The sequence below is a fragment of the Coffea arabica genome, chromosome 2c (assembly GCF_036785885.1).
Source record: "Coffea arabica cultivar ET-39 chromosome 2c, Coffea Arabica ET-39 HiFi, whole genome shotgun sequence".
NCBI classification, from domain to species: domain Eukaryota; kingdom Viridiplantae; phylum Streptophyta; class Magnoliopsida; order Gentianales; family Rubiaceae; genus Coffea; species Coffea arabica.
In genome coordinates, this window is record NC_092312.1 from 16,498,950 (window position 1) to 16,514,534 (window position 15,585).

Sequence of the window (15,585 nt, forward strand, 5' to 3'; positions counted from 1 at the left end):
CATTTCACGTGACCAATAAAAATATTTTTTAAAAAAGGAAACAATAAAAACTTGACTTCAATACTTGAAAAAAAAATTATCTGCTTTAGAAAATTTGTTTTTAAAAAATTATCTCCTTAATTTTTTTTTTTTTACCCCAGAAATAATTAGCTCAAACACAGGTGACAAATAATGTAGAAATGTTGAGAACAAAATGAGAAATAATACGTACTTCCGGCTCCACGGGAGTTATCTCTGTAGTATTGCATTTGATCATGCGGCTTTCGCTTCTTCTTTCTCCCGCACGACACCAAAAAGACTATCATCATAAGGAGCAACAGCCCCGCTCCAGCAGCAACTCCCGCGATAACAGCCTTTTGACTGTTATAAGAGTCGCTGCTACCGTTGTCGGATGTCGGTGGCGAGTGGGACTTTGGCAGTGATTTGCCAGAATGCGGCGGTGGCGGAGGAGGAGGAGGAGGAGGTGGTGGAGGTGGAGGTGGAGGAGGTGGCGGTGAGTCACCATCTTTATTTCCATTTGATTTGGAAGGTGGGGGTGGAGATTTGTTGTCGTCACCGTCAGAAGATGGAGGTGGCGGCGGCGACGGCGACGGCGGCGGAGGCGATGGCGGCGGCGGCGATGGCGAAGGGGCCGTTGATGAGTCTGATGGTGGAGGTGGCGGTGGAGATTTCTCAGACATTTTTAGCAAGGCTTTTTGTTTTTTTTTTCTTTTTTCTTTTTTTTTTTCCCGCCCTTAATCACAACCTCCTCAGGATATACCGTGCAAACCCCGCCAGTCTCCCAAATAATGATCCCTGAATCAAATCAACATGCATGCACAAATAAGGCGTTATTTTCTTCAGTTTCCTACGTATATATATATGAACAACCTACGACACCACAAGTCAGTACCCAACATTTGAGGAAAATCAGATACGTAAAACCAACCATCAAAATCACCACCACATACACTGCAATTGAAACCGCATGGCAAGAAAAATTTACTTATTTTTTTTTAAAAAAAAAAGAAAAAGAAAAAGAATAATTTGCATTCATATTGATCTCCTTTCACATGCAAAAATGATTCTTACGTAGATAGAGTTCATATATATGCAATGTGATCTTTCTTTTCTTTACTAGTCAAAAAAAAGAACATCAAGGAGGAAATATGGTGGAAGAGGGGATCTGAAAGGAACAAGAAAGATACCTTTAGGAGAAGGGCAGGGAGAAATCTCGAAGAAAGCAGCGGAAATAGATGTTGCATGGCAATCGTATCAAGAAACGAACCAGCATTCCATTTTTTTCATCCCCATACACCAGCCGAAAATAAAGGAACGAAATTTCAGTTATTACATGTACTTGTGTGATGAGAAATTACCTCAACCATTCAATTAATGTCTCACGTCTCCTATATTACCAATAGTTCTTTTTCTTTTTTTCTTTTCCTAAATTTGGTGGTACAATATAAGGCTCTAAATGGCATTCTTTAACTAATTACCTGCTTGCTAGATCAGTTATTCACAGCCGCGTTTAATCTCTTTGTGTTTTATTTTTATTCATTCAGTCCAACTCTGGCTGAAGCTCAATTGCTCCAAGATTTTTCTCGCGAAAGACAGCCTGATTATCACACTACTTCTTTAGCTGTTGCCCAACAAATGTCAAACTTCCGCATTATCGCCGCTTTTCTGCTTGAGGTGACAATTACAACCACAAATTGCCAATTTTACCGTCCTCTTCAAAATTAATTACAGTTTTTGTTGCTTATTAATTTTCATAAGATAACTACAGATGGAATAAAATAACAGATAAGAAAAACTACGTCCTGCAGCTCATATAACAGCCAGCCGAATAATTCCAAAAAAAAAAAAATAAAAGTGAAAGAAGCATTTCTAATGCACGTTATTTTTTTTTTTTGTTGCTCTTGAAACATTTTGGCAAACACGTTAATGTTGTCTAGCGATTTAAATTTTTCCCAAAAAAAAAAAAAAACTTTTGTACAAACGAGTCCAGGTGAATTTAAACGAACTATTCGTGAACCAAGTCAAACTCGACTCATTTAATTAAGTGAACGAGTGTAATTTGATATTCAAGCTTATACGATTTGAGTCGAGTTGAGAGTACATTTAACAATTCTATACACAATTCAGTAAAACGAGAAGGGGAAGGACAACAAGAAAAGGGTTAATGTGGATACTCAATTGATGGATAATTGTGCACCGGTTTCATAATCTCTTTTTGGAAACAGTTCAAGATTTGATCAAATAAGAAAAATGTCTGTCCGAAGGCACGTATTAGATGGTCTAAGATTTAGGTATCTGAGGAAATTTAGCGGCAACAGTTTAGTTGATCGGACAAAGTGATAAAAGTTGCCGCTCACCCAGGCACTAACATGGGTATTATGTGCAAGAGCCCTGGGTGTAGGGCTGATGCTGGACCGAGTAGCTTAGGGACCGAGTAGCTTAGGGCTGATACTAGATCGAGTAACTTGACTCGAACTCACAAGCTATTCGGTCAGTAGCTCAGCTTGAGTTCGGTTTGACCGAGTTTGATCTTGAGCTCGAGCTGCTTGATAGAAGCAGTGGATCAAGTTCGAGTTTCAAAATTTTACACTCGAAGGCTCGACGAGCCTAATCGAACTTTTTTCTAATATATATTTTAATTTTTATTATTGTGAAATATCAATAATATCCTTTACTTAAAATTATACGTAAAATATTTATTTTTATTATGTGAGCTTGATTAGATTTGATTGAGCTCGAATAGGTTCGATTGAGTTTGATTTGAATTGATTATATTTAATTAAACTCGAGCTCGAGTTTGAGCTCGAATAATGTAAATTGATGTCGAGTCCGAGTTTGAATTCTAAAAGCTCGACGAGCTCGAGCTCGAGTTTAATTATTTTACTGCACTACTCGAGTTCGATTTGACTCAAACGCACTCCTACCGGGGTGGTCATTAGGATAGGTATTTTATATTAAAATTTATTACAGCTGCCCCAAAAATGAACACCTTCCCATGGTAGAAGTCTTAAAAAAAAAAGAGTAAATTTTATATACATTAATAATGTATACACTATTACCATTGAATTCATTACACATGTATAAATGGTAGAGTTCAAATTTAAATTTTGTATAGCTGTCATTATTCCAATGTTGATAGTGTATACACTGTTAGTGTAGAAAAGATTAACTAAAAAAGAAGTAAACACGTAAAAATATGTCAGCAATAACAACCAAAAACTTTGAGAAATACTCTATTTACGGTTCCACTATTTATTTTTATCATATAGCATAATAAATAAAATTATATAATTAAAATGATAAGGAGAGTATTAATGTTTTATCATATAGTCTAATAAATAGAAATGAGATGATTAAAATGATAATAGGAGTGTCAAAACCTTTTTAAAGGAAAAAAGCCTGGATTCATAAAAATAATAGATGAATATGCAAAATAAATGTGCAGATAATAAAATAGATATCTGAAGGTGGAGGAGCGAATGCAGCATAACCCGAAACGCTCACCCTCTAGAAACGTCGTCGCCTCCGCTCGCTCTACGCAACCACGGAAAAGAAAAACATAATACTACTCCAGCTACTATAGCAATAAAGAAAAGCAGAAATCAACGACGACGGTGGCGACAGACGGCCATCGCTAACTTCTCGCCTCTTGTCGCTCTCCCTCTCAAAACATTCTTCTTTTCCAGCAGATAAGTAGTAGTAGTTTGCAGATCCGGGTTCGGGTCATCAAATCCGGACCTCTTGATTTTTGCCAAGATGCCTTCCCGCAGAAGAACGCTTTTGAAGGTCATCATCCTCGGTGACAGCGGGTTAGTCTTTCACTCAACCTCCCTCTCGCGTACATACAACTATATACACGAACATAGATTTAGATCCTATACGTGTAGGAGTGGTGGGGTTTATCTATGATTTTATGGAAGCATACTGCAGAGCATCGATCTTCAATTCTGGAGTTCTGTGACAGCCCAATTTTGATATTTCCATAATTCGTCTGTTGTATAGGTTTTGATATGCCATGACATCGTTTTCTGCTATAATGATCTGAGTTCAGCATAGGGAAAAAATTATCGCTTTTGTCTTTGGTGATTTTTTTATTTTGGGTTCTGTTTTTTTTAATTGCAGGGTGGGGAAGACCTCATTGATGAATCAGTATCCTCCATAGTGTGGTTATTTTAGTATCTTACATTTATTGTTGGTGGTCTGTTTTCCGGACTGCAAACATAGAAGATTGAAATTTCATTCCGGGGTTTTGCATTTGCTGGCTGCTTGCTTGTTTGTCTTTTTGTCAGTTTGGTTGCCTTGAATCGATGATTTTAGGTATGTAAACAAGAAGTTCAGCAATCAATACAAGGCAACTATTGGAGCTGATTTCTTGACAAAAGAAGTGCAGTTTGAAGACAGGCTCTTCACTTTGCAGGTCTGTGTCATTGCAATTGTTTATTGCTTGGTTCACTAAGGAGCATCAATAGAGGCTTAGTGGAGCAGTAACATAGGAATTCACTAAGCTGAAATGCTGTTTTCTGATTTCCCATTTTTCGCTCCCAGATTTCACTGGTTCCAGCCTTGCCTACGGCATAGTCAGAATTTAGGAGAATAATTTAGAAAATATTTGATACAAATATAGATGTTTGTGTGTAATATCCTATGCGATAATGCTCGGATTTTTTTGGTGAAAAAATTGTTTAATAGTGTTTTCGTTCTCTTTGAGTAATTGCTATGAATTAGATCAAGGATAGGTTTTAGGACTTATTGTCAAAATCACATTCTTCAGAAAAAGCAAGTTAAGGGAGTTGAGAGGAATTCTAACAGAATCATTATAACAGTCATTCAGCGGTAACTCCATCCCACCCAGAACTATTTTGTCGTATAAACAATCCAATTTGGGATTATGAATGTCTGAGATATACCTTTAGCTGTTTGGTGCACTTAATTGTCTTAGATATCCTCTGGCAGTAAGGTGTTTCTTGTAGGAACAAGGAAGAAAACTTTTGTTCAGCAAAGCTGTAATCAATGAACATAAGGGTTGTAAATAAATGTATTTTTCTAGTAAAGACACAAGGGTTGTGTTTGTTTCATGGATGTTGTTTATTTCTTTCCAATTTAGTGGCATCACTAGTTCTCGTGCATAATATTACCCATGGTTGAGCTTCTTTTCAGTCTAAAATGTTACTACATATCATGTAGGTTAATATTCTAGTATGTAACTTCTAGTGCGAAGGCTTAAGATTGTGGTTCATGTGTTAGATAGATTTGGGATACAGCAGGGCAGGAAAGGTTTCAGAGCCTTGGTGTTGCTTTCTATCGTGGTGCGGATTGCTGCGTCCTTGTTTACGATGTGAATGTGATGAAGTCTTTTGATAATCTAAATAATTGGAGGGAAGAGTTCCTCATACAGGTAATTTGGCATGAGTTATGAGCAAAGGTCCAGCATCAGTGAGATTTTAGAGTGCTTGATTATATTGGAAAACCGAATTCCTTTGAATCATATAATAATATACTGCAGGCCAGTCCTTCAGATCCAGATAATTTTCCATTTGTTGTGCTGGGAAACAAGATTGATGTGGATGGTGGAAATGGTAGAGTGGTAAGTTTTATATATGATTTGCATAATTTTAAACTCTGACGCACTGATAAATGGTTGTACCAGTATATAGTTCATCCTAAAAGTTAAAATACTTTTAGTGTCTAAAAGTTTAAATTTTTATGTGGAAACAACAGGTGTCTGAGAAAAAGGCCCGAGCATGGTGTGCCTCTAAGGGAAACATTCCATACTTTGAGACTTCTGCAAAGGATGGCACAAATGTGGAAGAAGCTTTTCAATGCATTGCCAAAAATGCCTTAAAAAGTGAAGAAGAAGAAGAAATGTAAGTCTGAATCATCATTCTCCAGTAATTAGTTACTAGGGAAAGGAATTCTTTAAAGAGATAAACCATGTTATATGTGTTCTAGACAAATTGACATCAAATTCAGGTAGTCGGAGGAATTGGCACATAAATCAGGACACCAGCTAATGTTTGTCTTATAAGTTTATTAAATTTCCTGGTTCCACGTGAAAACACTCACATGTTAGCTGCATATGGCCGGCCCATTTCTTACCTACCTTTTGTCCCTAGGTCTGCATGAATTCAAGAAATGGATATTTCTTTTGCAAGTTGATAGCTTTGAGAAATACTTCATTCATTGTTAGACAATATGAAACTTACTCAAGTTCAATCATGATTATTTTGAGCTTGCAAAATACAATTTGATTAATAATCTTTGGAGCACTGTAAACATGGCCTTTTGCTATTTCAAATTAATTCGAAGTCAGAATATAAGAGTATAAAGGTTCCTGGTGCTTTTGATACAATTTTCTTATTTTAGCTACTTGGTATGCTCTATTCCGTTTTTAGAATATGGTGAGAATGTACTGATAAAATGTCGTTGCTTTGTTCTTGTGGGGCATTGAATGTCATGAAGATACTTGCGTGACACTATTGATGTTGCAAGCAGCAGCCAGCAGAGGTCATCTGGGTGCGAGTGTTAAATTGAGTAACATGGTCTTGAGTCTGATTACAGAACAAATCCTCCAAAGCACTCCATCATCTGGCTCATCTTCATTTTATTTATTTGATTTATGAGGCCAAACTTGTACATTGATGTTTGCGTGAGAAAGCTGATGGTCTCTGGATGTTTGTTGACTTTCAGAAGTTTATCCTCCTCTGTATCTATTGCCTGTTTTCATGAAGCTGCCTGTTTTCATAAAGCTTCCTAGTATTCCATGCTCTCTTCTGTCAATAGTGAACAGGATGTTTTCCTTTCCGACAATCCCAGACAGCAATCATCTGCTCACTTGTGCCATGTACCGGTTTTAACAGTTAGAATTTTTATTTTTCTTGAGACCTTGCTAGAATAGTTGTTTATCCAACAAGCGGTAAACTCCACTCCGGCGTTGGTGGGCTTGGTATGGGTGCAATCATGCGCTTGGCCTTCTTTGGCCTGTGTTTGGGTGGGAATTGGGGTTTCGGGTGATGTTTTGAGTTCAACTGGTATCCGCTCCGCTGTATAACATATTTTAGGTAATAGTAATACGCTGCATTGTCATGATCGAATGCATGCACAGCCAAACGTTGAACGTAAAAACAAATTTACGGTCAATAATCTTACATTATCAAGGCTCTTTAACCTTTAAGGTGTAATTAATTTCGCCTGCGGTCCCATTCTTCCAACCCCTGCCAAGAGTATAAAAGTACTCCAGGTGCTGTTGGCGGGTTTATGATTGTTAACTATCGAAGCCCACATAATGCGCTCCAGTGCTGTTTACAGGTGCTCTTTTTATGTCATCACTTTGAAACGTATTTTAATGTCAATGGCTAAAGTAGTTGCATCCTGTTAGCCCTCATCCTCATGCCGACTGTTTTAATCAGACAGACGACGGTGCTTGCATGAACAAAAACCCAGCAGCAGCCGAAACAGTTTAACTCGGGAAAATTTATATGGACGACATGCTACTGTCAACGGCGAGGAGGAGGAGGAGGAGGAGGAGGATGAGGAGGGGAGGGGGGGGGGGGGGGGAAGGGGAGACAAAAGCTTCACAAATTCAAAGTTGGTTACCACTAAATACCACAATAACTCAGGGCTAACTCAGTGGTTAGGAGAGGACTCAGGGTTTAAATCCTATGCCTATCAATTGGAGGTTAAAAAAAAAAGGACCACAATCACCAATTCTCTTAGAAACTGCATGCTGTATATTTTAACAATTCATCTAACCTAAGATGCTTTACTGAGAAAATTTCTACATCCATCTAGAGGCTTCATAATAAGTTCTTCCACGGGGATGTGCAAACAAATTATGAGCCAATTCAATCTGGATCCAGCCTCTAATCCATTCGAAGAAGCATATAGATGCTTTTAATGGTCTCGGTGATCTTCCAATTATATAGCCGAACAAAAGATGCTGGCACACCTGATTAATATATGGATCACGTTCTCAACACACAGCAATAATACAAGAGAAATCAGAGATCGATACTAATGCATGCATAGCAGGGACGATGTTATACTGCATTCAAAACGCACAGCAAATCCACCCAAAAAATAAAAGGAACAAAAAACTAGAGTAACTGCGTCCAGAAGATGCATCTGCTGAATGTATAGATGGTAACCAAGGGCAAGAATCATCAATGAACTTTTTCGACCGTCAGACAGGGGAAAAGAGTTTCCCTATTTTGGTATTATCTTCTGGTGCCATAAATGTCAACCTAATTTTCTCATACCCAAGTCCTCTCATTCAGGTTGAGCGGACACAACTTTAGATCATAAAACATTCAAGAGCAAAGAAACACCACAACGTTTGCTTCACCACAGGCTTTGAGAAATTTAATCTAGAGAACAAAGAAAAATGACTCTAAAAGTTCTGAATACAGATCATCATCCGTCTTAGCAGGGAAGAAAAGAAAGGAGCCAACACAATGAGGGGCAAAATTACCAAGACAAGGAAGCCAGAAACTCTAAAAATTTTTAACTAGATGGCTCATTTTCATGATGAGCAAAGGTCAAGTAAAGAAAAAAATCTGCCAGTTTATCCCCAAGTAGAATCTTAAAGGTTAATCAATTTCTTCGTCTTTCTTTTCTATTTTATTTTTTTTTTTTGAATCAGAATCTCCTACTTTATTTCTAACATTCAATACCACAAAAGTAAGTATTGTACATACTTGTTAAATGGTGGGCCACAGTCAGGACTAGCAAGAATGAGACGACCCATGTGCATGTCACCAGAAGCTACTTAGTGACAACTGAAGAAGGTTGGTCCTGATTGGACGGCTGCACTGAACTTCCTGCAATAGTTGCAGGTAGAAATGAGCTTGACGCTGGATTTGATGCTATTATGGGTTTAGAAACCGGTGGCCTTGGAGAGATCATACCAATAATGGGCCTCGGTGCAGAGTTTGCAAAAGCCATTGCCACTCTGTTGACAGGCAATTGTTGTGACATTGTCCGAGAACCTGGCTTCCCAAGTCGAGTTGCTATTATTTGCGCCCGCTCGTGAAAAAGCCTCTGCTTTGACCTTTCCAACTGCTCCCGAACTCTCATTACAACATTCTCCATATCATTGAAAAAAGCCAACTTGGTTTCCAACTTGTGCAACTACAAAACAGGTATTCTTTAAAGCAACAAAACTTTAAATAATGGGAAAGTCTAATAAATTGGCCAACCTAGCTAGCCCATTATTACCCATTCAATCACTAAGCAGCGTAAGAGGTTCAGGCCCTAGACAGACTTAGAGAAGTCAATTGATAGATATTTCACGCCAAACATAACTTACAATCTATAATAAATTCTAAAACTCTTCTTTTGCTAATTCTCACTTTTCATCAGTCCAACACATGACACGGGAAAATAACTAGTTGAAAGTCAAATAATCTTATCAGACAACTTGAGAAACATATGCTATGTTTCTCAATGACGTTTAGACACATTTTCAATATGGAAAAGAGAATGAAACTGTTTTTAACAGCTAAAGAATGACAAGCGAACCAGCTAAACTTGCATTGTTTTATCCCCAGGTGTCGTGCTCAATAGCTTAAAAATACATTAATAAATAAAGGTCCAACTAGTGCAACTACAAAACAGGGATTCTTTAAAGCAATAAAACTTGCATTGTTTTATCCCCAGGTGTCTTGCTTAGTAGCTGAAAAATACATTAATAAATAAAGGTCCACCTAACAAACTAGCAATCGACAAGAGCACTTAGCTTTCACTAATTGGTTTAAGTAATTGAAGCCTCATGATGAAGCTTTGGTTGGTAATAACTGTACCTGCTTTTCAATTAAGAGTGCAGCAAGTCGTTGAATTTGTTGTTCTTCTTGCTTAGCTAGAAGCTTTGCCTTCACTGCAGCAGCTGATAGAGCAGTAACCGCAGCTCGCTTTATCTTATCAGTAGCAAGATCATTTTTCATCCCCGAAGCACATTTCTCCTCATCAATGATATCTTTAGCTTCTGCATCAGCAAGCAGCAAAATCTAAGAAAAATACTACCAACTTTGTCAAGTATAATAAGAGTTCTAAGTAGTAGCAAATCCTTAAAGAGGGGCAAATGGTGGATGTTTATATTTTATTCCCCTATAAAATCACACAATAGGTCATGAATTTGAATCTGTCAATTTTTTTATCAAATTGCAGAACATACATGGAGCATGGTGTACTTGACAGCTTTAATCACTAGACCCTCCCATTCTCCTCAATGTTATCTGACTTTTTTTGCAAATTAATTCCTATTGACATCCAAAGGCTGTTTTAAGCATGTTCATCTACCTACAAGAAAGACCCTCATTAGAAGCAGTCTAGTTCAACAAAATTTTCTTCTAGCACACCTTTATTTGCTTCATTCTCTGCCACCAAATTTGAAGCAGTTAGTTCCACACGATCTTTCATTTCCAAGTCCATATCCTTTGAAACATCCGCTGATTCAGAAGGTTCCCCCAGTGGGGCTGCATCATCTGGCTCCTTCTCAAAACCAGGAGGAACTTCCACTTCCATTGCTAAGTCATCTGATTTCTCAGCATTCGCTGGCTCCTGTTCCTTCGGGACATCTGGTTTATCTGATTCAATGACATGTGTAGGTTCTGATTCCTCATTAGTTGTTGTTTCATTAGTTTCCTTGGCAAATGCAGGTTCATCTACACATGCAAGACTTGGAGAAGCCAGTGGTCTCTCTTCTTCCACAACAGAATCCTTCTTAATCTTGTTGTCCTCCTCAGTTGATAAATGGGCTCCATCAACAACTGGGCTCAAGTTCTCTTCACGCTTTTCAGGGTATTGCTCATCACTTCTAGGAGTTTCTTGCTCAACCATTTCAGCAGGTCTGCATATCTTATGTCACAATCAGAACCAATGCTTAAATTATTAATTTAGTTCGTAAACAAGCTCACCAACCTTTCAGAAAGAACAGAGTTTTTTTCATCAGGTGGATCTTCCAAGCGGAAACAGTGTCTCATTGCCAGCTGATCACCAGTACAGTTGCCAGAAATGGATTTTAAAGAGCTACGTGCAGAGGCGGTGGCAACATTAGGTTCCAATAGTCTTACTAGGAATGCAACCTAATATGAGAAAGCCAAATTTTGAACAAAGTTAGAAACAAGACAAAAATTTAATAACTGTCTTCATTTGTCTAAAAGTAATTAGTGCTAATCTGCACATTTTTAAGTATGGAATGATGTGACTGTCACTAAACAAGTGTTTATTTTCCAAAATTCAGCTTATCGCTTTCCAGGTTTTAGAAGAAAATTTAAGGAAAATATAAGCTTACGAGCAAAATCTTGCATTGCTAACTGGAAAACCTCAAATGATGTAACAGTTGAATTAATTACATAATTAAGCCAATCTCAATTCACTTCAACAGAGAGAGACTAAGCGAGTAATTTGGGCCACATAAGGAAACAAAACCCACATACCAGTGTCATCACAGGATTACCAGCTTCAGCAAAAGAAAGCCGTTCACCCGGCGAAGGGAGAGAATTAACAATTTCAAATGCTTCAGTTAGTGCTTTCACAGCAAAATTCTCACCAACTTCACAGACTGTTGATCCATCAGTGTCTTCAGGCTTTGAACTTTCCATCGGAGAAGATGAAGGGTCGTCATCTTTTGCCTTGACCTTGCTCTCAGCTGTTTCAGGACCATCTTTTGGAGCTGAAGTATCATCATTAATTGGAACTGCATCTGAATTTCCTTTAGAAGGAATGTCACTTTCATCGCAACTATCCAAGAATGTATCTTCAATTGGCATTTGGACAAAATGCAAAATACACTGAGCTTTAGTTTTAGTAGCGACATGCTCAGCAATCTCATTCCAATTTTCCTTGAAAAGTTCCAAAGCTTCAAGGAGTAGGAGGGTCTCCTGATCTGTCCAATTTCCGCCACTAGCACCACCGGCCTCAGCAGGCTCCATCACAATAAAATCGGACGGGGACATATCAGAACCGAACTTCCCATTGTTAAAACATTCAGTGCATAAATCAAAATCTGCCTGTGTAACAGAGATACAATCAGCAGGAGTGAAATTTCAGGAATATTATAAGAACCCAGTCCAATATTGGTGGCAAAATAGCACCTTTAACGTCATGCATTATTGGCAAGTATTGTTGAAATAAAAAATTAACAATTAAAAAAAGTTTAAAAGGCAACAAGAGCTCCTCAAAACATATGTCAATTTCATGGAGTACGCCTATTTCTTTGTTTGCAATAGAAAGGATCCCTTCTTTTTAAAGTTACACAAACAAACAACCCCATATTGTGCAAGAGATATAAATAAGTCTTTCTTGGTGGCATTTTGACTACATAAATTGACCTAAACCAATAGCGTTTTTTGGTAAGGCTAAAATGATCTTGGAATAAAAACGAAATGCATTTTGTCATCTTCGTCCGCAATTAAATGAAGTGCAGCAAATTTTGGTCAAAGATTAGCTTTAGATCCCTTGTCAGACACTATAAGTATTCTTCTATGTTTATAATCAGTGCCAATAAGGTCCAATTGCCATCTCTGCATATTTCTATCAAATGAAGGCAGATTTTGACCAATAATTAGGTTTAGATCACTTATAATATTCAATGACTTCAACTTTTAGAATCTGTGAAAATTTTGATTACTATTTTGATCAGTGCATCCTGTATTATGGTAAACTTTTGTACAATCAATAAGCAAGCATGACAATGTTATATCCCCATAAGTGACATAAAGCAGTTGATAATCAGCGATCTGAAGATAAAATGGATATAGATGGCAAATTGAGTTAAATATTATATGTTATACATTCATTGGAGACAATAAATACACAAGGCATGTTAGGGAGAGTTTATGTGGCAAATAGGGGTGAGTGTATATCGAAAATTTTGCAATCAGACGCAAATGACATAAAATAATTGACTCTACTCGCTGTTTTAGATTCCAGATATCTATATTTTGTCGTTGCCTCATTAAATATTTTGCTTGAGCATGCATATCAAATATGGTCAAGCGAAACTTTACCTTCGAATCTTACTTTGCAACCAATCCACATAATTTTAGTCTTCCCTTGACAAATAACTAAATTAATACTTATCCACTTATAACAAGATACTTATGGCACTTTCCTTTTATATTCAGACTTTGATATTGTTTCTCATGGACCTTTGATCTTAAAGTAAAGGGAATAACAGAAATGTGAATTCACTCATACAGCCTTTCATTAGACAAAGTTGAACTCTAAAATGATTCATATATTGATTTCATGACAAGGTGATCGCAATGTTTTGTGGCATCAAAACTATACATGAGTTTAATTTATGCTAAGCAGATGCTTAGAACAAATTTATGCAAAGGAAATAGAAAAAATTGAAAATGCAAGGTTAAGAAGGCCTTAGTGAAGGGCATAAATGGAATTATAATGAAACAAGGACTTCTTCAAATTAACCAGGTGATGATTCACCTCGGAAGAACATTCGAAGACTTTGAAAGTCATTGTTTGGAACTCCATATAAGGACCAAAAATTAAACATCAAAATTGTAATTTTCAGCATTTACTTTAAATGGCAGAGTTGTGGATTTCTGGATTGGAAATACTCTCGAATCATCACGTCAACAGCTCAAAGGTTTCAGTTAGCTAGGCAGTTAATAGAACTCACTCGATTACAAACTATGCAAACTCAAAGTTGATATATTGATCACACAGTGGTCTAGAATTAGGAAAAATAAATACTTCAGCTGAAACAGATTCATAGCCTGCAACACGCTACAGGGAGGATAAATCATAAGCGACAAAATGGGCAACATAAACCTGCTTCTGGCAATGATAACGCTTGCGAGAGCAATCAGCTGAGCAAGAATTGCAATGGTACTCAACTCCCTCAGACTTGACCAGTTCTTCAGAAATTGCAGACTCTGGAAATAACCCAGATGACACAGATGGTGTTGCCTCACAGTTCCTGGGAATAACTCGCATACATGATTGATCGGATTCAAATCGAAACAAACTTTCCAACAAAGATTCAGCCTTTCCGTCTTTATGAGCATCACCTGTGATGCTCACAGTGGTCAGATCATCTTTTGGGAAAGGGTGGTAATTAATCAGCCCCCAGTAGTCCAAAAACTCCATCACCTCCTGCCTTGCATCCAACTCGCCAACCGATATCTCTGATAAATCTTTGAACTCAATATTTGTGTTGGGGTTTGCATGAAATTTTTTCATAATCCAATTACGTATCTCCATGTATATTTCAGGAGTCCTACTTTCAGATTTCCCACTGAAGAAAGATGGCAATGTTTTCTCTTCCAGGGGATGAATTTTTGTCCAAGAAAACCACCCTATACAAGTTTGAATAATAGCAAGAGAAGCAATAAATAAGCGTTAAGTTGCTTGACATATAAAGCACATTGATCAGTTATAACACTGCCAGAACGTTCGCAATAAAGAACTTCCTTCGCATAGACACACTAATAATGTTTTTATTACCGCAAAGTATAAAAATTTTGAAAAAGTGCGTATAGGTGTTTGAGAGAAACAAACCTTCTGTGTATTCTTATTTACTAACCAGAACTACAATAAATATTATCCCTAATCTCCGGAAATTACCCTGTATAAGTTTCATTTAGCAAAATTTATCAATTTCTCAAACTTGGAAACCTGAAAAATAAACAATGCAAATAAACCTAAGTGGTTTTCAAAATCCAGCAACATCAATTCCACCTCACCAGCATGATTGGGCACCACATGAGCAATAGACTCACGTGATCTAATTGCTTCATAATCAGCCTCAAATTTGGCCTCCAGAGCTTGCAAATCCTCCTTGGCCGCCTCATTTGGTTCGTCCCCCTTCAAAACTTCTCCGCCTCCAGCCTCTCTCTTAGCCACCTCGTCCAACTCATTCTTCACACCGGAAGGCGAAGGTACAAAAGCGGCCCCGTTATTCGGCTGCTGCCGAGCTCTGGTTAACGGACCATTGTGGATCGGAGGGAAAGGTACGGGCGGCGGCTTCTCACGAGCCTGGCGCTTGGACGAGGTTGTTTGTGGAGTCGAACTGCTGCCGCTGCCGGTGGCGCTTGCTTTTCTCTTCTGTCCTCCGCCTCTCCTCCTCGAACTGGCAGGTGCATCGGTCACCGGAGCCTCGGCCGATGAAGCCGCCGGCGGTGGGGTTCCGGTGCGCTTTTCCTCCATTTTCAAGTTTTTAACTACTGAGGGTGTTGTCTTCTGCGCACTATCTGCCTATACTACTGTATTTATAATTTAATGCAGGAAAAGGAATCAAATGAATTTTAAAAATCTTGGGGAAAAATATATGACCAAAATTACTTTTTCCACCTTGTATAACTTTGATAACATGGATTGTCGGTCTATGCTTAGTTGGGTGCGTCTGCAGGACAGGTCACTTGGGGGCATGGAGTAGTAGTACACTAGTACTAATGCTACTGGTCTACCGCAGCCTTCTCTGCCTATACTACTGATCATGATTCGTGCGTACAAAGAGATCAGACTAACTTTACCTATTTGACGTTCTGGATGAGGCGTCACCTCTTGATTGGACTCGACTTCATTTCTATCTTTTTGTTCTGTACTTTTTCGAAGGTTAGTTTA

The 15,585-nt window shown here is 38.0% G+C and overlaps 2 protein-coding genes across 9 annotated transcripts; one reads left to right on the top strand and one right to left on the bottom strand.

The window, feature by feature from the left end:
- Window positions 1–3,461: 3,461 nt before the first annotated feature.
- Window positions 3,462–6,840, top strand: LOC140035105 (ras-related protein RABG3f-like). 2 transcript variants are annotated; one of them, XM_072074662.1, is made up of 7 exons: window positions 3,465–3,809; window positions 4,123–4,149; window positions 4,318–4,417; window positions 5,249–5,395; window positions 5,504–5,584; window positions 5,719–5,864; window positions 6,460–6,840. In XM_072074662.1, exons 1-7 carry the CDS (start codon window positions 3,757–3,759, stop codon window positions 6,524–6,526), a joined length of 621 nt encoding a protein of 206 aa, XP_071930763.1. In that variant the 5' UTR covers window positions 3,465–3,756; the 3' UTR covers window positions 6,527–6,840. The 2 variants fall into 2 exon arrangements, with proteins under 2 accessions (XP_071930764.1, XP_071930763.1); XM_072074663.1 differs by lacking the exon at window positions 4,123–4,149 and having other exon boundaries at window positions 3,462–3,809.
- Window positions 6,841–7,570: 730 nt separating this feature from the next.
- Window positions 7,571–15,228, bottom strand: LOC113731299 (SWI/SNF complex subunit SWI3D-like). Of its 7 annotated transcripts, none has more exons than XR_003458520.2 (9): window positions 14,706–15,228; window positions 13,792–14,318; window positions 11,433–12,005; window positions 10,915–11,078; window positions 10,169–10,843; window positions 9,798–9,979; window positions 8,904–9,126; window positions 8,694–8,816; window positions 7,571–7,945 (listed from the first exon to the last, which is right to left on the bottom strand). XR_003458520.2 is itself a non-coding variant. In XM_027256481.2 (8 exons), the coding sequence occupies exons 1-8, from the start codon at window positions 15,166–15,168 to the stop codon at window positions 8,761–8,763; spliced, it is 2,679 nt and encodes an 892-aa protein (XP_027112282.2). In that variant the 5' UTR covers window positions 15,169–15,226; the 3' UTR covers window positions 8,382–8,760. The 7 variants fall into 7 exon arrangements, 2 of the variants coding, with proteins under 2 accessions (XP_027112282.2, XP_027112281.2); XR_011839058.1 differs by having other exon boundaries at window positions 7,571–7,936; window positions 10,353–10,843; window positions 14,706–15,226; XR_003458519.2 differs by having other exon boundaries at window positions 10,353–10,843; window positions 14,706–15,226.
- Window positions 15,229–15,585: the final 357 nt, after the last annotated feature.